Source organism: Camelus dromedarius, chromosome 4 (genome assembly GCF_036321535.1).
Source record: "Camelus dromedarius isolate mCamDro1 chromosome 4, mCamDro1.pat, whole genome shotgun sequence".
Classification (NCBI taxonomy): Eukaryota; Metazoa; Chordata; class Mammalia; order Artiodactyla; family Camelidae; genus Camelus; species Camelus dromedarius.
The window spans coordinates 49,527,445-49,550,193 of NC_087439.1; the positions used below are offsets into that span (position 1 = coordinate 49,527,445).

At 52.0% G+C, this 22,749-nt stretch overlaps 3 protein-coding genes across 4 annotated transcripts; all 3 read left to right on the top strand.

The window, feature by feature from the left end:
- Positions 1 to 128: 128 nt before the first annotated feature.
- Positions 129 to 11,723, top strand: HOXD11 (homeobox D11). Of its 2 annotated transcripts, XR_010380620.1 has the most exons (3): positions 129 to 903; positions 1,655 to 2,110; positions 11,660 to 11,723. XR_010380620.1 is itself a non-coding variant. In XM_031451701.2 (2 exons), exons 1-2 carry the CDS (start codon positions 129 to 131, stop codon positions 1,888 to 1,890), a joined length of 1,011 nt encoding a protein of 336 aa, XP_031307561.2. In that variant the 3' UTR covers positions 1,891 to 2,380. The 2 variants fall into 2 exon arrangements, 1 of the variants encoding a protein (XP_031307561.2); XM_031451701.2 differs by lacking the exon at positions 11,660 to 11,723 and having other exon boundaries at positions 1,655 to 2,380.
- On the top strand, positions 9,364 to 12,632 carry HOXD10 (homeobox D10). The gene is made up of 2 exons (XM_010991103.3): positions 9,364 to 10,310; positions 11,660 to 12,632. The coding sequence occupies exons 1-2, from the start codon at positions 9,566 to 9,568 to the stop codon at positions 11,935 to 11,937; spliced, it is 1,023 nt and encodes a 340-aa protein (XP_010989405.3). The 5' UTR covers positions 9,364 to 9,565; the 3' UTR covers positions 11,938 to 12,632.
- A 429-nt stretch (positions 12,633 to 13,061) lies between these two features.
- Positions 13,062 to 17,755, top strand: HOXD9 (homeobox D9). Its single transcript, XM_010991120.3, has 3 exons — positions 13,062 to 14,858; positions 15,476 to 16,449; positions 16,798 to 17,755. The coding sequence occupies exons 2-3, from the start codon at positions 15,651 to 15,653 to the stop codon at positions 17,037 to 17,039; spliced, it is 1,041 nt and encodes a 346-aa protein (XP_010989422.2). The 5' UTR covers positions 13,062 to 14,858; positions 15,476 to 15,650; the 3' UTR covers positions 17,040 to 17,755.
- The last annotated feature ends 4,994 nt before the right edge of the window (positions 17,756 to 22,749 follow it).

The window sequence follows — 22,749 nt, forward strand, 5'->3', positions numbered from 1 at the left end:
TTGCACGTCAGCGCCCGGTGGGGTTTTTTGCTTAGTTGATCCTGGCCCAAGCCTCTTGTGCAATCGATGGCTCAGGTTGGCGGCGCGGGGAGCGGCCCGGGGCTCGCCGGCGCCCACGCCGAGGAGCCATGAACGACTTTGACGAGTGCGGCCCGAGCGCAGCCAGCATGTACCTTCCCGGCTGCGCCTACTATGTGGCCCCGTCGGACTTCGCAAGCAAGCCGTCGTTCCTGTCACAACCGTCGTCCTGCCAGATGACTTTCCCCTACTCTTCCAACCTGGCGCCGCACGTCCAGCCCGTGCGCGAAGTGGCCTTCCGCGACTACGGCCTGGAGCGCGCCAAGTGGCCATACCGCGGCGGCGGCGGCGGCGGCGCGGGGGGCGGCGGCAGTGGGGGCGGCCCTGGCGGGGGCGGCAGCAGCGGCGCCGGGGGCTACGCTCCCTACTACGCGGCAGCGGCGGCGGCAGCAGCGGCGGCGGCTGCGGCCGAGGAGGCGGCCATGCAGCGCGAACTGCTCCCGCCCGCGGGCCGGCGGCCGGACGTGCTCTTCAAGGCGCCCGAGCCGGTGTGTGCCGCGCCCGGGCCGCCGCACGGCCCGGCGGGCGCAGCCTCCAACTTCTACAGCGCCGTTGGCCGCAATGGCATCCTGCCGCAGGGCTTTGACCAGTTCTACGAGGCTGCGCCCGGGCCCCCGTTCACCGGGCCGCAGCCCCCTCCGCCGCCGGCGCCACTGCAGCCCGAGGGCGCTACCGACAAGGGCGACCCCAAGACGGGGGCCAATGGCGGCGGGAGCAGTCCCTGCACCAAGGCGACCCCCAGCTCAGAGCCCAAAGGGGCGGCAGAAGGCGGCGAAGGCGAGGGGCCCCCGGGGGAGGCGGGGGCTGAGAAGAGCGGCGGCGCAGGTAGGCACTTGGGTGCGGGGTGGGCGGCTGGGCTCCCGGGCCGCGGGCACGGGGGGGCGGCGGGGGCCTCCCTCTGCTTGCGCCGTTTTATGTGCTACTTTATAAGCGTTCGAAGGGGTTTATACATCCTATAAGATTTCCCGGGCCGTTGTAAAGCGTGTTTACGATAGGAAACCAATTTAGGTGGGCTTAAGGTAGACTTCGAGAAGGACATTAATCGCTGCAGAGCTTTTCCCTAGTTTTGTGTGTGTGTGTTGAGGTGGTGGTCGTAGACACCATGGAGGGTGGAGAGAGTTCAAGCAAGTCTGTGAGTGTGGACACTCGAGCCTTCTTTTAAAGGGGTAGGGGGGTGGTTGGGGAGAGTTTGATTCTTGAACTGGACTTTATCCAAGCCGCTGGCTGACGCACGCTGCTGGCTGGAGTCGAGCAGATGCCCGGCGCGCTGGTGTTTCTCTCCCTTTCGAGTCCAGCTGAGAGCCATCTTCACCCTCTGCTTCCCTACCTCGGTGCCAGGATGTGTGTGTGTGTGTGTGTGTGTGTGTGTCCGGGCGTGAACACACACTCGTCCACGCCCGCACTCTCTCCTGTGCCCGCCCATATATCATCCCCCACGATGCAGGCAGGGCCTTTCAGCGGCAGCAGGGGACGTCCCCAATGGGGCCCGAGGCCTGGCCCTCACGCGGGCCTGGGAAGACAGGCGGAGGTAGGCAGGCAGCGGCCTCTCTCACCCCTTGGTCTCTTTGCCTTGCAGTGGCCCCCCAGCGGTCCCGGAAAAAGCGCTGTCCCTACACCAAGTACCAGATCCGCGAACTGGAACGCGAGTTTTTCTTTAACGTGTACATAAACAAAGAGAAAAGACTCCAACTCTCTCGGATGCTCAACCTCACCGACCGGCAAGTCAAAATCTGGTTCCAGAATCGCAGGATGAAAGAAAAGAAACTGAACAGAGACCGTCTGCAGTATTTCACTGGAAACCCCTTATTTTGAGAGCTCCAGGAAGCACCCCTCTCTCCCGAACCCCACTCACCCACTCTCCTCCCCACCAACCTGCCCTGGGCAGGCCCAATATCCTTGGGTTTAATGCCGCCTCTTCTCTGTGGAACTCCACGATTCCTTCCCACGGTCAACTCGGGACCTCCCAGCGACCACTGCAGCCTGCGGACGAGGTCGGGGACTTGGCCGAACGGATCCTAATAAGGGGAAAATGGTAAATGCAAACGTCCCTTTACAATTTTATCGCCAATGCGCTGTTGTTCTCCCTCCCTCTCTCTGAGTTCCCGTGGGGACGCTGTGGGATTGGTAGAGTTAGGCCGAAGGGCTGGAAGGCGCTTGTTTTTGTTCTGAGTCTAAGGGACCCCGTCCTTGCCTCTTGGTGAATGCAGATTATTTAAACTCTGGGAAATGTACCTTTGGTCTGTCTTATCAAGGCATGAGTCACTGTTTTTTTGTGTGAATAAATGGTTTCTAGTAAAATGGAGGTTACAGCTTCAATACACTATGAATTTTCCTCTTTGAAGAAGTTTAGTGTCTGATTAGGATATTTTAGTGGCCAGAACCTTCTCTCTGATGCAACTGAAAATCAAGTGAGATGCTTTGTAATCCCATTAAAATAAGAGTTGTTTCCTCCTATCCCTTCTAGACTACACTGGTTAAAAAAAAAACCACTTTAAGAATAAATCTCTCAACTGAAGATGTGACCCAGCCATGCTGGTGCTGCCTTCTTCAGGCGATGAAGCAGGGGCAGCAGGAACCTAAGAAGCAAATCTCCTTCCCCACCCCACCCCCAGTGTAGTAAGCTTGAAATTTCTGAAAAGACAACATTAAAAAAAACTGGTTAGGAAATCCAAATTCACTCTTAACAAGGTGTCAAGGATCCAGGGTCCCTTAAAAGAAGAAACCAAAACTAAAACCCTTCACTGAAAAAAAAAGTTTGCTAAACAAAGTTATCAGTGGGTAGACAGAGCCTGGGGTCCTTGCTGGTGTCACAGGGGCCTGGAGCAGAGAAGGTAACCCCCCTCCCTGGAAATAGGGCCCAGGGCTACAGACCCACTTCTCACCACATTTATCGCTTCAAGTTAAAGAATGTGGTGGGGGCTGCACTGCACTTTATGTTGCAGGGCCAGGCCAGGCTGTTTACAAAACCTTGAACTGTCTAGACAACACCATAAAAGCCAAAGTTCTAAACAGCTTAATTGGGTTATATTATACACCTTCTGGTGGGCCCAAAAGAGATTTCCGCAATGTGCAATAAACTGGAAGAGTGAGAAAAAGCTTCTCTTTCTCTGAAAAGTGTTAAGTGAATCTTATGACTCTTAACCTCTTATAAGCCCTAAGTCAAAAAAATAAATCCACAAGATGTACAGAACCCCATGCATCTTGCAAGGAGGCATGCATTTCCAAATGCAAAATTTTTTTAATTACCAGAGCTTTGTGGGGAAGGAAAAACATAAGTGTATGCCTTTGAACTTCCAAAATGTCAAGGTCATCACCTTTAACCTTTCTGAATAATTAGGCACCTTAAGGTTCTTCTGTGATATTCAGCTGCCACCCACTTACACACACACATGCTCACACACATCCAGACCCCCACACACATTTATGACCACACAGAATCATATCGGGGGCTCACCATAAATCTTAGCAAATTCCTAATTTCAGGATCAATAACCTTAATTTCCCTTCAAACATTTGTATAATTCAATAGCAATTGACTTCTTTTAAAAATACTAGTTAGAATAAAATGTCTACCAGCATGCTTTGAAGACAGATAAGAAATGCTGGGTGTGTTTTGGGGGGGGGGGTCATAGATAGCTCTAATGTAGAACTGCAGTTTTAAATGCAGGCATTTAAAAAAGGAAGTTCTATTCAGCTTTACACCTTCGTTATATTTGAAAAAAAAAAAACCTGTCACCCTGTCAAATAAATTACTGCACTTGCTATGACATGGAACAAAAGAAAATATATTCATATTGTTTCCAAAAGCGTCCCTCTACCTTTGGTGAAAAATGCAATAGAAACGAAGTCTACAATGGAATAATTTCGTTCAGAAGGGGATTCCTTTGTTTGGAATTCTGAGCATCCGTTACAATGTCAGTGCTCTAGCAGTATGATCATTCCAGGAACTTAAAACTGGTTTCTTTCTTTCTCTCTCCATCTCTCTCGCTCTTTTTAACTGCGTCTAAATGTAGCAAGCTTGTATTCCACCACCTTAGGCAAGCGGAACCTAGAGATACCATTTCACGTTTGCATGGCCTTGGAGAGCCACACGGGGGCGTGCTCATGTTCCAGAAAACGCATTTGTCGGAGAGGCCGCGGTACCATATCTTTCCAATACTAGATTCTAATGTGCAATCTTAGCCCGTTAGAAACCGCTAAGGTGTTTGTTCGCTGTGTGTTTGTTCTAAGCAGCCATGAGGTTGGGAAGTTGTATAAAGACAGTGAAAAGGGAGCTACCCAGGTTACTAAAACAAGCGATCACTTAATCGTTGTCTTCTTAAAGCTGTTGCAAAGAGTACCTTGGTATAACCTGGTGGTGTCGAGGAGAGGTTTTTAAAAGACAAATATGTGCATTTCAAAATAGGTCCTGCTACTGCGAGTTAATTAAATTAGGGAAATCAATTTTCTTGTTGGTTTGAGTGTGAAGAGCGATAGGAAGGTTCGGACCACCCCTGTACAAAACCACGTCCGCTTTGCGCGCTCTCCGACCGCCTGGGGTGATTAAAAGGCTTTTGTTTAAGAGATCAGGGCGCCGGCAACTTAGCTGAGTGTTGTCTCAGAAAAATGAGACGCATCGGGACTGAGCGGGTCATTCCACGCGAGGGAGTCACCCCTCCCCCTGCCCCGGTCGTGCCTGATGTCCTGGGCTACCGGTAGCGACCAAGAAGCGCAGGCAGGACTGACTTGGGGCGACTGGTCCCGGCTGGGCTAATGTGGCTGCGGGAAGCGGCAGGCAGTCCCGGGAAACATTTTTACTTTAAAGGCGTCGTGGAATAGGGAATGCATTTGAAGCAAACGAGCTTTGTGTTTGACAGAACCCTGGCCACCCTTCCAAGCCGTCTGCTGGCCTTGAGCGCGGAGTTTGATTTTGGCACCAGCTTTTGAAAGCAATTTTCTCGCCGAGTGCCCTCCTCGACCCCACCCCCACCCCGAGAAGCCCCTGATATTGAGGACGGTCTGTGTCACCATCCGCAGTCCAAAAGGGAAGTTCCAAAATGAAGGGTGGCAGTCCCTTCTTTCCCGAAGTTCATTGTGAAGCACATGCAACCTCCTGAATTAGTAAGGACCTTGTTGGCTCCGCTCTCTCTGCCCCCTCCCTCCAGGCCCTGGACCGAAGGCTCTGGGTCCACCCCTGGGAGGTGGCATCCGCTTCAGCAGAGGCTGGGGGCTGTGAGATTCCCCACACCACGGGAGGCGCCAGCCAGAGGCATGGATGTTCCCCGCGGGCACCCTGGCTCCTGCCTGTCTGACCATGGGTCCAGTTTAGCTATGATGAGGCAACATTTCCCCAGGCCTAATCTGAGCCTCAGTCCAAGGTGGGGTGAGAACCCCCTCCTCAAATGTTGTGTTGCTCTTTAGGTGGCACCAGCGGGGGTTCATGTGGCCTTGGTTGGCAGCCTCACCCAGACCATGAGTGCTCAACGGGTCTGCAGTTTCTTTTCCCCTGGCAGCACCCAAGTTGAAAAAGGCCAGGGGATTGGACTAGGATTTCTGGGGGCTGCAGACCTGACTTATTTTGATTTTTCAGGGTGTGTGGGGCTCATAGAGCATAGCCACATATCTTGAGTCCCTGAGGTCTCAGATCCTGAAGTGGAGGGAAAATAGGAGAAGTAGGAGTTCTTTGTGTTTATGAAGGAAAAAGGTTCCTGGGCACTGGCCCTTTTGCACATCTCCCTAGACCCCTCCTCGCGTTGGTGGTGTCTTCCCCAGTCTCTCCAACTGCCCCCTTGATTTTTTTCCCATTGGCCAGGAGGTGCAAGGGTGCAACCCAGAGGAGTGCCCTGAGGAAGCAGCTTGTAAAATTTGTGCCCAACCTCTCTGCCCCCAAAGAGTGGCACAGCCCTGAGAGGCCACTTGGGGCCCAAATTTAGGGTGAACCTAGGAGTCCCCAGGTCCACTCTGGCCGAGGGCTACTGCTCTTCTTCTCGGTGACAGAAGAGCACAGATGCAAGCCACTTCTTGATTACAAATGCTAATTTCTTACTAAAGCGACCCTTTTAATTTTTTTCTGGAAAGAACTGAGCCAGAGAGAAGGATGTCCTGGTACAAATATGGATATTCATCTCCTTTATGATGCAATATTGATTTATTATTAATGGTAACTGCTCTAACCAATCTAAAGATGATCGAAAACAGCAGCTATCAGCTACATTAAATACTTGTAAGCAAATAAAGGCTGGCCTTGAAAGCCACTGCCTTTTCATTCCATTTGCTTTATTTTAGCCTTAGTGTCTTAGGCAAACTTTCCATCCTCCGAGGCCCAGACCCTTCTCTTGTATTATTTCTATTTTGCTTGATTTTTATAATAAAATCTCTTTGAAATATGGGCAGTCTCTGGTTTCAGGGAACTGGTCTGAAGACAGACATTTGAAAAAGAATGAAAGAAAATTTTGTGATAATATACTCAGAATTATATCTGATACACATTTTCCCCCCTGTGAGTAGAGAACTATTTAAAACCAAATCCGCTGTGGGAGTGACTTTGAGTTTGAAGGCGCCAGGAGCTGAAACAGAAAGGCCCCCCAAATTCAGAAGGCAGATCCTGCCTGTCCTGGCTCACGGCAGACCTACCCGTTCAGTGAGGAATCGCTGTTTTTTAGCTTGGATGTTTTCTTCATGTATAAATAAAGATTATGAAAGGGCATTTGATGGGCATAAAATTCCCGATTAGATTGAATACTCTTGCCTCTCTTGTGCGATTGGGAGAATTGGACAACGGAGTTCCCGGCAGCTCCCTTGGCCGTCATGCAAAGGGAGGACAGTGCTGTAGCGCCAGGCTGGCGTCAGGGCGCCTGCCGTGAACGCGTGCAGCGGGCACTTTGTCCAGCCTGGGCACGCTTAGCTGAGGCTGGGATCACGATCTCCACCTTAAGAGAAAGCAATTTTCGGGGTGCTAGTCAGTGGCTGTTAGCTTTGAAAGGGAGCTTAGCAGGCTAGAGTCAAAAGGTGGGGTGTTTTGCCTTCCTCACTCCCCCGCCCCCAAGCTTAAAAACAGCCACCCCTGCCGAAGGTAATGTTTAAACGTCTGCGTCGTCGGCCAGCATCCTGCAGCCCGAGCAGTTAGAGGCGCCAGGCTTTTAACCTGACAATGATGTTGTATTTGAACAGCTGCGTAAAGGTTTAAAAGGTCTGTCTCATTGCCACCGCGGAGTTTTTTAAAAGGGGTTATTGTTTGGGCGAGGGCACTGCGAGGGGACAGGCGAAGTGGTCCCAAGGCCGAAAATAATGTCCAATGCCTGTTTCTACCAGACCAGGGGAACTTCCTTTTGGGGAGGGGGACAAAAGGTTTGTTGGGAAAGGTTTTTGTGAAGGGGCCAGCAAGCTACTAGGTCCCCCAGTAGGCTGAGGCACTTTAGTAGCATCGGGCTCCAAAGAAATGTTCTGCTGAGGCAGAAACCCAATTTGCCCACAAGTTCAGTCTCCGGGCCTGAAATCCAAGGCCAACCCATGACAGGATGAGTGTGGGGAGAAGAAAACACGATACCTTTCCAGACAGAGAACTGGTTTATGAGCAGAGTTTCCGGGGCCCTTTACCTCTCTTGGATGCAGGGAAGGGGATTCGAAAGCCAGAGGTCGGCTCCAGCGCCCTGGCCAGGGCCCCTCGCCCAGGGCAAGCCTTTGGAAATCAAGGTTAAAGCTCCCCGCTGCTGCCCCGAGGCCGCGGCTTCCGAAAGACTGCTCACCCGCCTGCAACCAGAGAACGAGGCGGGAAGTTGTTGGAGAAGTTTCTCATAAAACTCTGAGTTTCCATGGTGGTGATGGTGGTGGTTCTTTTAATGAGCTCGACCACAACCCCAGACCAAATCTTCTTTATAGAACTTTCCGTCACCAAAGAAAACAGAGGACTAAGGTTCCTCCACCTCTTTTTTTTTTTTCTCCCTTCCCTTACCCAAGTAGAACCATGTCAAATAATTTTAGAAATTGTCCAAAACTATAAAACTCAACTTCTGACAAAAGTATAGCTTTTAATATTTGACAATTTGTATTAAAACAAAAATTGACCTTCTTGGTTAGTAGTGAAGGGGAAAAATCAATAGTATAATTTTCAATAATTCATAAAGCGAACGCCATTATGCTAAATCTTAACTATTAATCTTATCCTTTACAAAGTCTCGATTGATTTGTTAATAAAATATCTTCCCGTGTGTGGCAACAGCGGGTATAACTCTTTAAAAACCTTCAGAAGCAAGAAAATTACCAAGTAGCCCAAGAATGTAGATGAGAATTTTATTGATCGCCCTGATTCTTCTTAATATGTATTAATAAATTCCACAACCTTTTGTACCTTGCACTTGTCAGAAACCAATGCTTTTACAAAATCCATAAAAGGAAAACATATTTTTCTTTGCAGAAGAACCAAATGACACCTTTGCATCTCTCTCGGCTCCTGCTTGGCCCAGTTTTCTAAAACTTCTGGAGTCTGAGGGCGAGTTTCCCCCTTTCCTGGAAAAATTCTTTTCTTGTTCTCTTCCTTCCTTCCTCTTTGCCCTCTATTATCAGGGTGTGTGGGGAGGGAAACCTCGGTTTAGTTCTTCCGCTGGGAACCCGAGGGACGCTTTCGTGGATGGCGAACTGCTGGCGAGGGATTGTCTCCGGGCTGAAAGCTCCCAGCGGCCCGGCCCGCAGAGGTCGGGGTGTGGTTCCTCGGAGAGTCGAAGGCTCCGGTAGCCCACCGGGACGGGGAGGCGCTGGGAGCTGGGGCGGGCGGACCGAGGCAGACGACAGCGCCGGGGCCAGGCCGGTCCTCGGAGCTCCGCGGGGCTGGCCAGCTGCGTGGCCTTTCGGCCCTCGCGGCCCTTCTCGCCTCTGCTCCCCAGGATACCTTGGCCGCGACTCCGCGCCAGGGCTCTTTCCTGTGGACCCCTGGGGTAGGCTGTCTCAGAGCCTGGTGAATCCGACTCACCTTCCCAGGCTGCCCGGGACAAAATGAACCAGGCTGGGCCCCCACCCCCTGCCCGGGCCCCGGCCCTCTCGGGCGCCTTCTGCCTGGGTGTGTGCGGGGGAGGGGGGGGAATGCTTCTGTGTGCTGGCTCCACTGCGCTCTGGCATCCCTCCCCGCGTGTGTCCTCCCGGAGACCCCTCGGGCCGAGCCTTTCCTTCCGCCTGCGGGGCCCAGAGGCCCGAGTGGGGGACGCGAGTGGGGGCGGGCGGGCCGAACGAGCCCCGGGAGGCTGGCGGGCGGCGGAGAGTGCTGGGCCGGTTGTCTCTAGCGCGCACTATCGCGGTCGCATAGTAGATGTCGCTGTTGTCCGTGCTTACGCGGCCGGCCGGCCGGGCTCTGGAGCACGTGACCTGCGAGGAGGCTGCGGCTCAAGGCCATTTTCAAATCTCATTGGCTTGGTTGTCATGTGGTCGGCAGAGGCATCCACAATTACACCGGGAATGTTTTCCTAGAGATGTCAGCCTACAAAGGACACAATCTCTCTTCTTCAAATTCCTCCCCAAAATGTCCTTTCCCAACAGCTCTCCTGCTGCTAATACTTTTTTAGTAGATTCCTTGATCAGTGCCTGCAGGAGTGACAGTTTTTATTCGAGCAGCGCCAGCATGTACATGCCACCACCTAGCGCAGACATGGGGACCTATGGAATGCAAACCTGTGGACTGCTCCCGTCTCTGGCCAAAAGAGAAGTGAACCACCAAAATATGGGTATGAATGTGCATCCTTATATACCTCAAGTAGACACTTGGACAGACCCGAACAGATCTTGTCGAATAGAGCAACCTGTTACACAGCAAGTCCCCACTTGCTCCTTCACCACCAACATTAAGGAAGAATCCAATTGCTGCATGTATTCTGATAAGCGCAACAAACTCATTTCTGCCGAGGTCCCTTCGTACCAGAGGCTGGTCCCTGAGTCCTGTCCCGTTGAGAACCCCGAGGTTCCTGTCCCTGGATATTTTAGACTGAGTCAGACCTACGCCACCGGGAAAACCCAAGAGTACAATAACAGCCCCGAAGGCAGCTCCACAGTCATGCTCCAGCTCAACCCTCGCGGCGCGGCCAAGCCGCAGCTCTCGGCCGCCCAGCTGCAGATGGAAAAGAAGATGAACGAGCCCGCGAGTGGCCAGGAGCCCACCAAAGTCTCCCAGGTGGAGAGCCCCGAGGCTAAGGGTGGCCTTCCGGAAGAGAGGAGCTGCCTGGCTGAGGTCTCCGTGTCCAGTCCCGAAGTACAGGAGAAGGAAAGCAAAGGTCGGTATGAGCAGAGTTGCCACCCCGGCGGGGAGCGCAGCCCGGGAACCTGGCAGAGAGGGAGCACCCGCGTGCCCAGTGCCGAGCCCGGCAGTCTGGGACCCGAATGGCAGGTGCCGCTCCTCCTGGCTTTTAGAGGGGCAGTCTTAGTCCCGACATGGTCTCTGCTTCTCCCTCGCTGCTCTGGCCCTCCTGGCTAGTCCTGGCCGCATGCTGATGGCGCCTGGGCAGAGGAAGGGCTTGCCGGGTTTATTTTTTCCTGAGCTAGACCTGAAATGCAACAAAAGAGCACAAATGAGACCTGCGGCTGGTAAACACGGCCCCAGAACCTCCTTTCTCCTGCTCATATTTGCAGTCCCAACGCTGCCTTTCACCTAGTGATTTTAAGATGGTCCAAAACACTGTGTGTGTGTTCAAGTGTATGCACCCCGCATCCTGCGAGCTTGGGGGTGGCAAGGGGAATGAGATGGCTGGGCCGGTTGGTGCTTGGGCTGGGAAACAGGGCTCCCTGCCTCTGCGGGGCTAGGTAACCTTGGCTTTGTCTGGGGAAAGTGTCGCAAGCTTTGCAGTCCATTTGCAAAGGGGGCAAAGGGGGAAGGAGGGGGAGAATGGAACGCAAATGGCCCACCCGGCAGGGCCAGCCATAGGGCTGGGCAGGGCAAAGAGCCAGGGACTCTGGCTTTTCTGCCCCCAATCCTCTCCCTCAGTGCCCAGAGTTGGGCCACAGCAAGGAGCTACATTTCTGGGAGAATGCTTTTGCGTGGGGACAAGAAGGCATGAGAATTCAGGAAATTTGGGGGCATATATCAATGCCCAGGCAGAGCAGAGAAGGTGTACGCGATTCCTCGGTTATCTTTTGAAAGAAAATGGGTACGTATAAACCTGGCTGTGGGGCTCCCCGCCTGCCTAGGAGAGGTGGGGAAGAAGTGGCAGACTTGGGGATCTGAGGCTACACTGGGGTGGTAAGCTTGTCAGGCTGTGGTTTGCTGCTTCCACTCCAGCCCGGTTATGAGATGATCACTTAGAATGTTGCCGGTGAGATCCTGAAAGTTTACTGGTGTACTAAGGTTTTGTGCAGGTCAGAAAGTTGAGAGAGAGAGAGAGAGAGAGGGGGAGAGAACCCTGACACAGAGGGTGAGAGTATCCGCCCATCTTGTCATTTTGGCATTTAAACTAATCTGACATCATTTACAAATCCCTTCCAAGGCCCACCTCATGTGAATAATGTTTAATTCCAGCATTTCCCCCAAGCAGCCTGGCTGCCAGCGGGGTCAATGCCAAGGGTACATTTGAACAAACTGAGAGAAAAAAATTCTTGATTTTTTTTCTTCTCCCTTTAATTTTGTTAGAGGAAATCAAGTCTGATACTCCAACCAGCAATTGGCTCACTGCAAAGAGTGGCAGAAAGAAGAGGTGCCCTTACACTAAGCACCAAACGCTGGAATTAGAAAAAGAGTTCTTGTTCAATATGTACCTCACCCGCGAGCGCCGCCTAGAGATCAGTAAGAGCGTTAACCTCACCGACAGGCAGGTCAAGATTTGGTTTCAAAACCGCCGAATGAAACTCAAGAAGATGAGCCGAGAGAACCGGATCCGAGAACTGACCGCCAACCTCACCTTCTCTTAGGTCCGAGGCCGGTCAGAGGCCAGGATCGGAGAGGGGGCACCGTGTTCCAGGGCCCAGTGCTGGAGGACTGGAAAGGCGGAAACAAAACCTTCATTGCTCTTTGTTTTTTGATTTGTTTTGTTTCGTTTTTTTTTTTTCCTGCTAGAATGTGACTTTGGGGTCATTCTGTTCGTGCTGCAAGTGATCTGTAATCCCTATGAGTATATCTATATATATTAAAAAACTAGCACGTGTAATTTATTATTTTTTTCATCGTAATGCAGGGTAACTATTACTGTGCATTTTCATTTGGATCTTAACTTATTGGAACTGTAGAGCATCCATCAATCCATTTGTCCATCCAGCGATGTGACTTCTTCATATTTTTCCTAACACAAAAGGTCTGTGTGTGGTTAGTCCATGAGCTCATGGCGTTTTGAGTCCATCCAGTACTTAAAAGTACTTAAATTACATATATATTTAAAAAAGAGTAAGAAAACCCACAAGCTTTGGGGGGAGGGGGATGAAAAAAGCACATTACAATGTATCTTTTTGCAGATGAATTTAGCAATTGTCCTTAGTGAGATGGAATATTGACGACTTATGCCTTGTAGCCTTCCCCTTGTGCATCTGTGGTTTGGTAGAAGTACAACAGCAACCTGTCCTTTCTGTGCATGTTCTGGTCGCATGTTTAATGCAATAAACTCTGGAAATGAGTGCGCTCTCTCTGCTTTCTGAAATGGAACTATGTTATGGTGGAAATGAAAGCCCTTGGTGAGATTATCTTCCTGTTAAACTGCTTATTTAGGGCAGTTGTGGGGGTGGTAGAGCGCAGGGGAAGAGAGATGGGAGAGAAAAGCTGGAGGGGCCTTTGGTGCTGAAATTTGGCAGTGCTGGGAGGAGAGATAATCCAGCCTGCCTCTGCTGTTTTTGTAGTTGGGAAATAGAGTCCTCTCTCCCCCTCCCCCCATGATAGTAACAGAATTGATTTGTCAATGGGTGTAAGCTTCCCTCTAGCCTGAGCCTGGTAAGTAAGCCAAACTGCTTTTTCCTCACAGCTCCCCAGTTATATGATTCCTCTCCTTGGTTTTGGTTGTGGTATTTTTTTTTAATGCTTTCAGTGGGGTCTTGAGATTTCTGACTGTCGCGCGGTCTTCAGGAGCTGGGTTAAAACCAGTCTTGCCCATCTGGAAGCCGCCGGGGCCTCCAATGCAGGAGCAAAGGACAAGGTGTAGCTTAGCATTGCTTCAGAGCCAGTTCCACACTCCTTTCCCTCACCCCCAACCTCCATTCCAAGTGCAAGACGTCCAGGCCACAGTGAAGCTTAGGATGGGTGAGTTTTCCCATTCCTCTTTACCATGGTTTCCTTGTGGAAGGATTTTATGCTCAGTCATTACCTTTTAGTGGCCCACATGAAATTTTTTTTAAAGGAAGAAAAGATATTCCCGGTTAACCCTATTTAATTACAAAATGCTGGTTGGAGCCATTGTATCTGGGAAAGAAAATGTTCAGAGGGTGACTGAAAGAGAATTTGCAGATGAACATGACTTCCCATGAAGTCCAATGTTCTAGCTGCTACCAAGGCTCGGAAAACTCCAGCCAGCTTTCACCACTGTGTGTGTGTGTGTATAGCAGGCTCCTTAGCCCGAGAAAGCACAGATTTATCTAGTCTTGCCAGGGAGAAAAGAGGAGAAGACTTGGGGGAATGAGCTAATAGAATTCGTTACTTAAGGTCATACGTAGTTTCAGAGGGTCTCCAGTAGATTCAAGCAGCTTCACAAAACGTGTCCTTTTCATATTTTTCTCCCTAAAAACAATTTCTTTAGGGGATGTAAACCTTAGAACCCTCATCCATAGAGTCTTTGGAAAACTCAATACTTATTCAGTTTTAAACTTCCTCCCCAAAATCAAGACCATTCCCCAGTTTCAAAACAGAACCCCTTAGGGGAGCCATTGCCTGGGGTGGGAGAGACACGGCTCTGCAACAATGCCACTTTGGGAACACTGGAATAGATTTGCCCAGACCTTCATTGGTTGGGCAGGAGAAGGAGAACAATTTTATCTTCTCAGTTTACCCCCTGCGATGTGGGGAGTACATTAGTTGTTGACAGGGGGCCATGTCTCCGAGGAAAAACCCGTGCTGCAGGCAAAGGCAGCTCCTCTGGAATAAAATCAGAAAGCCATTGGCAAAGGCAATCAATCAGGCCATAAGCAGCCATTTCCCCCTTTCCTTTCCGGGGCTAGAGGTGGTCTGGGAGCCCTCCAAGGGTGCACTGGGCAACTTGTAGAGCGAGGAATATATCCTCCGGAGCCGGCGCCCCCGCTGCTTTTGTCTTGGCTCCCAGCCTGGCTTCCGAGGCTTTGTACCATGGATTTGGGAGTGACAATGGGCATTTCCCTCAGATTCAAGGCTGCCCAGCCTTACCTCTGGAGGCTAGAGAAAGAAAGAACGAAAGAAAGAAAAGAAAGAACAAAAGGAAGAAAGGAAGGAAGGAAGAAAGAAAGAAAGAAAGAAAAGAAAGAAAGAAAGAAAAAAGAAAGAAAGAAAAGAAAAATAAATCGTAAGAGAGGGGACCAAGGACCAGGCCATTTTTAAGACATCTCTGGAATCCACTTGGAGGTCTCTAAGTGGGAACCACGGGGAGAGGCCTTGCCCAGGGAGATGCTCTTCCCGCTGGCATCTTTAGGCACCGTGGAGCCAGCGGGCGGGAACAGGCCTGCGCTAGCATTTGGGTTCTGCTCTGTGGCGTGTTCTCTTCCAGGGCCTTTCCAGAAGTCCTGGAGAAGACAAGTCAACCTGGCCACCTTGTATCGACTGCCAGCCTACGGACCCTTCCGAGGGCAGACAGCCCAGGCGGTGGCCGCTGCAGCGCCCAGCCCGCCGGCCAAGCCTCCCCAGCTTACCCTTCGGGCCTCGGCGTGCGCTCAGCCTCACGTCGAGGGTGTGTGTGGCTGCCCGGGCGTGTGTGAGTGTGGTAGGGGGAGGGGGCCCTCCGAGCTGCTCCATCCGTCCGTTTTATTAGGGACACATTAATCTATAATCAAATACACCTCATAAAATTTTTATTGAAAGGCATAATATCATTACAGAGGTCTTCCACCTGTTTTAAACAACACGACAAGCTGTGGGAGAGCGTGTGTGTGGGTATGCGTAGGGAGGGGTGGGTTCGGGCCGGGAGAGAGGCACAGGGAGAAGAACTCCCCTCGGGCGCCAGGGGGCCGCCTCGGAAAGCCAGCCTGCCTCGGGCCGCACCGGCTCTGCGCTGCCTTCGGCTGCTCTGGGCTCTAGCCAAGCGCTCGGTGCGCCCAGGACACGCGGCGAGTAGCTCGGAGCCCAGGCACTGGGGAGGTAGAGCCAGGTCCGGACTGCAAGACCGAAGGCGGCAAGAGGCGAACAAATAGTCCCCAGCGCCTCCTCCGGCCGCGGTCTGGCGTGTGGTCCCAGCTGCAGCCGGGCTGGCCGAGCCAGGCCGGGCCGAGCCTGACGCACAGGCCGGGACCCGCGGCCTCTAATTGCGGCGTTTATGTTGATGATGATTTTTTTTTTTTTAAATCACAGCAGCCCCCAGTTTAGCGGACTGATTTACTCCCGGTATTGGTAAATATGATCACGTGGGCCGTGCGACCAATGGTGGAGGCTGCAGCCTGCGAACTAGTCGGCGGCTCCGGCGCCGGCGGGGAGCGGCGCCGAGGCGGGCAGTGTAACCTTGGGTGGGAGCGCACGGCGCCTCAAAATGTCCTCCAGTGGCACCCTCAGCAACTACTACGTGGACTCGCTCATAGGCCATGAGGGTGACGAGGTGTTCGCCGCGCGCTTCGGACCGCCGGGGCCGGGCGCGCAGGGCAGGCCCGCAGGTGTGGCCGACAGCCCGGCCGCCGCCGCCGCCGAGTTTGCCTCGTGTAGTTTTGCCCCCAAATCGGCCGTGTTCTCCGCCTCGTGGTCCGCGGTGCCTGCCCAGCCCCCGGCGGCGGCGGCGATGAGCGGCCTCTACCACCCGTACGTGCCCCCGCCGCCCCTGGCTGCCGCCTCCTCCGAGCCCGGCCGCTATATGCGCTCCTGGATGGAGCCGCTGCCCAGCTTCCCGGGCGGCGCGGGTGGCGGCGGTAGCGGTGGTGGAGGTGGCGGTGGCCCGGGCCCCGGTCCCAGCCCTGGCCCCAGCGGCCCATCCAACGGGCGCCACTACGGAATTAAGCCTGAAACCGGAGCGGCCCCGACCCCCGCCGCCGCGGCCGCCTCCACCTCCACCTCCTCTTCCACTTCCTCGTCTTCCTCCTCCAAACGGACTGAGTGCTCCGCGGCCCGGGAGTCCCAGGGGAGTGGCGGCCCCGAGTTCTCGTGCAACTCGTTCCTACGGGACAAGGCAGCAGCGGCGGCTGGGGCAACCGGGCCCGGTGCAGGGATCGGGGCCGGGGCCGGGGCAGGCGGCTCGTCGGAGCCCTCGGCTTGCAGCGACCACCCGAGCCCGGGCTGCCCGCTGAAGGAGGAGGAGAAGCAGCATCCGCAGCCGCCGCCGCAGCAGCAACTTGACCCAAGTAAGTGCAAAAGAAATTGCCCCCTGATTTATTGCTGAAACCTGTAAGGCTCGAATGTGCAAAACTGATAGTTTTACTAACCTATAAAAACGTCTAGACGCCTACCCTAGCCTAGGCGAGCAACACGCATCCATAAAAAAGCTTCCCATAACCACCTACTCTGGGCGCGCGGTTTGTACGGTAAACAGAGAGCGGGCATTAAGGCTTTTTATGATAATTCCCCAAGTTGTGAAAAGCGGCCATCCTTGGTGAAATTAATTTAACGACCTCTCCCCCCACCACCCTGTCTTCTCTTCCTGTCTCCCCTCCGCCCCTCGCTCCCCTTCTCCAAACCCCCCCTCTTCATAGACAACCCCGCAGCAAACTGGATCCACGCTCGCTCCACCCGGAAAAAGCGCTGTCCCTACACCAAATACCAGACGCTTGAGCTGGAGAAAGAATTCCTCTTCAACATGTACCTCACCCGGGACCGGCGCTATGAAGTGGCAAGGATTCTGAACCTCACAGAGAGACAGGTCAAAATCTGGTTCCAGAATCGTAGAATGAAAATGAAAAAGATGAGCAAGGAGAAATGCCCTAAAGGAGACTGACCCGGCGCGGCGCCGACGGAACCGCTCTGCTTTGCAAAGGCAGTGGGGTTTTTTCTTTGTGGGTGCTTGATTTCCAGAAATTCTGCAGCGATTCGGACATTTCTCCCCCTGCCCCTTTTTTTAGGTAGAAGTGACTGTGTGGTTGGTCTCTGTGAGGTATTTTTGGGGACTCTGTATTTGCTCGCTTATGTGTTGGAGAAACCAAGTGGCTTTGGGGTTTTGCCCTATCCCGCTCCCCATGTTTCCTGTCCTATTGGTTCCTTAGGAAATGCCATATTTTGTGAGTGCACGCCGGCTTGAGGAGCCCTCTCCTGTGTACATGTCCCCTATGTTTCTGAAAAGTGCTGTAGTTTAGCCCCCAGCGCTGCTCAAGCAGGGGCCAAGCGCACCCCACTTCTGAGAGCGAAGGCAGAGCGACGACAGCGAGGAGGCCCGCCCAGGCCAAGACCCGGTCGTGTTGTCCACCGGTTATGAAAGCCCCCTTTCCTCAGGGAGCCCACGGGCCCTCCACTAAGACGTGGAATGAGACCGAGAGAAGAGCCCAGGGCCGCCAGTGGGTCGGGGGTTTCTTCTCAGTGCACTGGCGGAGCCGCATTCTCAGGGGAGGTGTTGGCTCGCGTGGGCTACTGCGGGTGTAGGCCCTCCGGGTTCCTGCCTGAGGACCAGTTGTAAATGTTACCGCTTCCTACCAATAAATGCTGACCTGATCAAACGGAGTCCAGACGCTGGCCCTGAACACTGTGTGCTTGCTTACTCTCTCTCTCTCTGCAAAATATCACCCTCGTGGGACTTCTCCCTCTTCCCTGGGAGGGAGACACTGCTAAAATCCTTCGCCCTTCCACCTGAGAGGTCTCTCTGATGTGCCTGGGAGTCTTCCTTTGTGTGGGCAGACCAAGCCTAGAGAACAGCCCCTGGGGGTACTTTGGTGGCCCCCCTCTGTACCTAGCCTGCTTCCAGTGTCTCGGCAAACTGTGCCCTGGGCCCAGTGTCAGCCTCGCAGCAGTGCCAGTAGAGCCCACGGTCTCCAGAAGCCAGGCCCCCCCCACCCCCACTGGCACTTGGGCATACCACACCCCACTTCTGTTCATGAAGTCCTGCCATCACCCCCCTCCTCCAAACCAGGGAAAGGCCAACTCTGCATTCTGGGGCAACTCCTTCAATTCCAAGGGGCTGGTTGACTCTGGGAAGGCTGAGCCGGTTAGGCTATGAGCTTCCACCCCTCCGCACAGGAGCCCCGAAGTGACCTTAGCAGATCAAAATGGTCAAGGCTCTCCTCCACAGCTATCCCCACCCACGGCCCCTCCCCCCACCCAGTTTCTGTGTGTTTAGCCCCCAGCTTGGCCCTCTGAGGGCCGCATTCAGAGGCTAAAATGAAGGTCATTGTAAGTGAGGGTTCGGGCCCAGCACAGCCTTCTCAGGCCAGAGAGGCTGTGGCGCCTGACGGCCTGGGCTGGGCGGAAGGCCGGGGCGATGGCAGAATTTTGGGGGGCCGGGATGAAAGAGGGGACTTGAAGGAAAAGCAGAGGGGGGCTGGGAAGGAAACCCAAGGCCCAGATCCGGCAGAAGGTGCTGCGTACCCCCGCCCCTGCGGCCAACCCGATACCTAGGGCTCTTTGAAAACAGGAAGAGCCAAGGTGTCATAAAGCCATCGAACTGGCGAGACGTCTGGAGGTAATGAGTTTACGACAGGCTCGGCGCTTCGCTTTGAAACCATCTCATTTTGATGTTTGTGTTTGTGGGAGGAAAGGAAAAATGCAGACAAAACTGGGTCTTAAAATCTGGACAATAAAATATAAACAAGACTGCGTTGGACTAAGAAGGCAGGGGCCTGGGAGCCCCGGATGAGGTGTGAGCACCTAGGAAATAAAAATGGGAGATGGAGTAGGAGGAAGATGATCTATTTCTAATTTTTAAAATGCGCTGGGTATTAAAAGTAGCCAACGGTGGTTGGCTCTCAATAATATTTGACTATGGCCGCCGTCTAGCTCTTCTTTAAAAAAGAAAAAAAGCAGCCTGCTCTTTAGGGGGTTGGAAAGTTAGTGATCTTGGGTCATTTATTTAGGCCTAGGTTTCCCAGCCACATGGTCGGCAGAAAAAGATGAAGTTATTTGAATGACTATTCACAAAAATATCTGGCACTACACTCCAAGCTTCGTAGCAAAAATATTGGAAATTAAATCAATTTTCTTATGGAAAAATACTTGTTATAGCTGAATTGGGGGAAAGCTTTTTTGAAAATGGGAAAAAAGATTAACCTCTCAGGAAACAAACTGATTAAAGTCTTGGCTTTAAATTTTTTTTCAGGTGAAATGCTTAGTCAATTCATTTCACTCTGACTTTTAATATAAATTTAATGTCTCATTTATTGTGCATAGAGGATCCAATGAACACAGCCCAATGGGGTCTTTCCAAACAGCCATTCAGAAATACAACAAAAAGCTTTTAATTTGCCTTCTATCCACCCCCACCTTGCCCAGTGAATTGGGCCTGAAGCATTAAAATTACAAGGTTAAAATAGCAAATATTCACTATTTAATGCAAAGTGTAACTACATTAAAAGAAAAAATTAACTTCTATAATTTCTCAGTTTTCGAAGTGCCTATCCCCTTTGGGAAAAAAAAAAGGCCTGTTGCAGTTAATATTTAGAAAGTTGTGATTTTGTTAAATCTAACCCATGCTATAATTGTAGGCGATTACAGAATGGGGACCTACTGTGTCTGGCAAAAGAAGGGCTAAAAGCTTTTGAAAAAAACACTACTGGAAGCTCTTGGGAGCACAAATATCTTTGGCATTCAGGAGCCCCTGTTGGCTGCACTTGACTTGTCGACAATCAAAGGGATGAACCATTATTAGTGTCAGCGATCCAAACCCAGTCAAAGTAAAGAACAAGATTGGAATTGGTTTTAGTCGAAAAAGAAGTTAAGCTCGGTCGACTACAGGTGGCATTTGGCCACTAGAGAGCGCCGTTGCTCCATTTTGTGATCGTAAAGCTGGCGTTTCAGCGGAAGAAGGTTTTGATTAAAGATATTTACAATCTTATTTTAAATTCCAAATTAGGATAAATTTAACCAAAAAGCAGCAGTGTGCACTATTAAATTCTCCAGAAGCTTGTTTGTTATGTATAAAAATTTGGCTTAGTCAGGATTTCAGAAAATTTGGACTATGGCACAGATGAAACTATAAAACGTTATGGTAAGTTAATGCATTCTGTCAAAACAGAAACGTGTAAAAGCATACATCTTTGTTTACGAAGTTAATCGCACTCTTTTCCCATTCAAATTATAAACAGACTGCTTGAAGAAAAAAAAATTGTTTTGTCCCAAGAGGAAATGTTGCATTGTAATGTTTTCTTAATTAGGCCTGAATGTGTAGAACTGAATTTTGTAGTGTTTGTCTTTCTTTTTCGCCCCCTCAAGAATCACACAGTTCTAGAAGATGCCTTGTATTATTGAGATCTGGGTTCGTTCTTTTTCCCCATTCCATTCCAAATCTCATGATCGAGAGTTTAAACAGGCATACGCCAAACAGTGAAATAAAGGCACAATTACAAAGTTAGTTACAAGGCTTTATTGAAAATAATACTCTTTTAATTGCGTATTTGCAAGATTGTAGTACAAATTGTTAACTGTCAGAAATCAGTTCATTTGTCTTTGGATTTAAAGGAAATTTTACCTGACAGTAACTGGCAGAAAACAACAACAAAAAATCTTTATCCTTCACCACCCACCCAACGAAAGCCTCCTTGCACTCCCTACTAACTTAAAAATTAAATAAAGCATGCCCTTTTCATCTGGAGATTCATGAGCAATCCTTTTACCTTAACCATTTCCAGCTATTCCCTGTAGAACCAAATGAGTCTTAAACATTATTTTGCCTTTCCATCTCGACCTTGTTTTTCTTTATTGGCAAAATATGATATTCAGTCTACCCAGACTGACCTCAGATCTCACTCACAGGCTGGGCCAACCCACAAGGAGCGAGAGGTAGATGAACTCACTCGCCTGCTGCGCCTTTGGGGGGCTGTCTGGGGGTTTTAGGCATTTGCATTTGGCGTGAAAAGCGGGAGAGGCGTGTTTTAGCTTTAGCAGGAGCGTTCTTGTTGGGAGTGTTTCCGAGGTCGGTCCCTAAGGCCGGTGGGCCTGGCTGCCTCACAACGGATTATCCCAAGGAAAAGGGTCAAAGAGCTGAAGAAAAAGTCAGAATAGGCAAGAGAAAACGAATCAACAGAGATCTATTACAGTTACTGGACATTAAAACAGACGGGGGGGGGGGGATGGAAAGAGAAGGCGAATGGTGGTGTAACGCCAAGCAGCTTCAGAGCGAACTTCTAAAATCAGGAATATTTTGCCCATTCACACTCATGCCCACATGACTCGGGACGTTTCTTTCCCTCATCGCTCTATAAGCTCGGTGAACTTTCTCTTTCTTTTCTTTTGGAAAAATTAGTAATTTTTTAAGCTGACCCTGGCGCCCGCTCTTGGCAGTAACTTCACAGGTTAGTTGGATGAACTAGAATCCTTAGAAGAAAGGCGCCGCCTGCAGCTGCTTGGAACCGGCGCTATCCGAACTTCGGCCCGGAGGCTCGATGGGGGGACTCGCCAGCATCGGCCCCCCCATTCTCTGCCCGGGGCCACCGCCTGCCCTGGTCCGCTCCGCGCTGGAGCTGAGACTCGGGAGCCGAGCGTCCTGCCATAGGAAATACCACCCACCCCAGCGTGAGTCCTCCTTCCCGCCTTGGAACATTTTTGTCCGCTTTTCTGTGTACTCCCTCTGCAATGCTAATGCCTCCCCCTACATTCTTCAGCCTCCCCCCTGCGCCTGGTGCTGACGTCTATCAAGGGTGAAATGATGGAAACTATATTCATGGGCATGATTTCCATTAAATATCAATTAACCTGGGAGCCTCAGGCAGGCGTGCAATGCGTCAAGGGTAAATGTACATCTCATTTCCACAAGGCCCGCTCAGCTGGAAAAGAAGGGCTTAGATTCGCTTTGATAATGCAAAGTATTGGGGTCACCCTTGTGGCCTTTAATCAAACCACTTGGATAAGACCTAAGTCAAATATTCTGTTTGGACCGTCTACACTGCTTGCCCACGTCCCCTGGGCTGCACCCGCGTGTCCAGAAGCGCAAAAGCCACGGCCAACCTCTAAAGGGCTGCTCCAGGGACCCAGTCATTTGCTTCACAGCCTCCTGGGAGTGGCCTCCCTGACTCCCCCCAAGTGTAAGTTTCTGCCGCGCCCCCGCCCCGCCGGCCGCGGCCCGCATTCTCTTGGCCCCGGGAGCACGGCGAGCCCTTGGCAGTGCGGCTTTATGGGCCCCCTTTAAGGCCGGCGGAGGCATCTCCCAGCCAGCGTGAGGCGTCCCGTCGGGAGCAGTGAAGTCGCCTCCGCGCAGATCCCTCCGCGCGGTTATCTCGCGCCCATCTCGCTCCCTCTACGCGCAGTGGCGTGGTGCGAAAATGCCTCGCCGGGGCGCACCGGGGCGGCAGCCTCGGCAGCGGCGGCGAGAGCGGTGGGAGGGGGCTACGGGGGGGCGAGGTGAGAGGTGGCGGCGGGCAGAGGGTGTTTTTTTCCTTTTCCCTCCAGAGCAGGGGTTTGTAAACCGAAGCTAAAGAGTGTCCCCGTGGGCCGGGCGCACTTTTTTTCTTGTCCCGGTGCGCTCAGGGCCGCCTGGTGCCTGAGAGGAAACAGTGGAGGCAGCGGGGCAG

Coding starts and splice junctions, on each gene's coding strand:
- HOXD11 (XM_031451701.2), top strand. CDS start 129: ATGAACGACTTTGACGAGTGCGGCCCGAGCGCAGCCAGCATGTACCTT. Junction 904..1,654: donor TGAGAAGAGCGGCGGCGCAG/GTAGGCACTTGG, acceptor TTTGCCTTGCAG/TGGCCCCCCAGCGGTCCCGG.
- HOXD10 (XM_010991103.3), top strand. CDS start 9,566: ATGTCCTTTCCCAACAGCTCTCCTGCTGCTAATACTTTTTTAGTAGAT. Junction 10,311..11,659: donor ACAGGAGAAGGAAAGCAAAG/GTCGGTATGAGC, acceptor TAATTTTGTTAG/AGGAAATCAAGTCTGATACT.
- HOXD9 (XM_010991120.3), top strand. CDS start 15,651: ATGTCCTCCAGTGGCACCCTCAGCAACTACTACGTGGACTCGCTCATA. Junction 16,450..16,797: donor GCAGCAGCAACTTGACCCAA/GTAAGTGCAAAA, acceptor CCCTCTTCATAG/ACAACCCCGCAGCAAACTGG.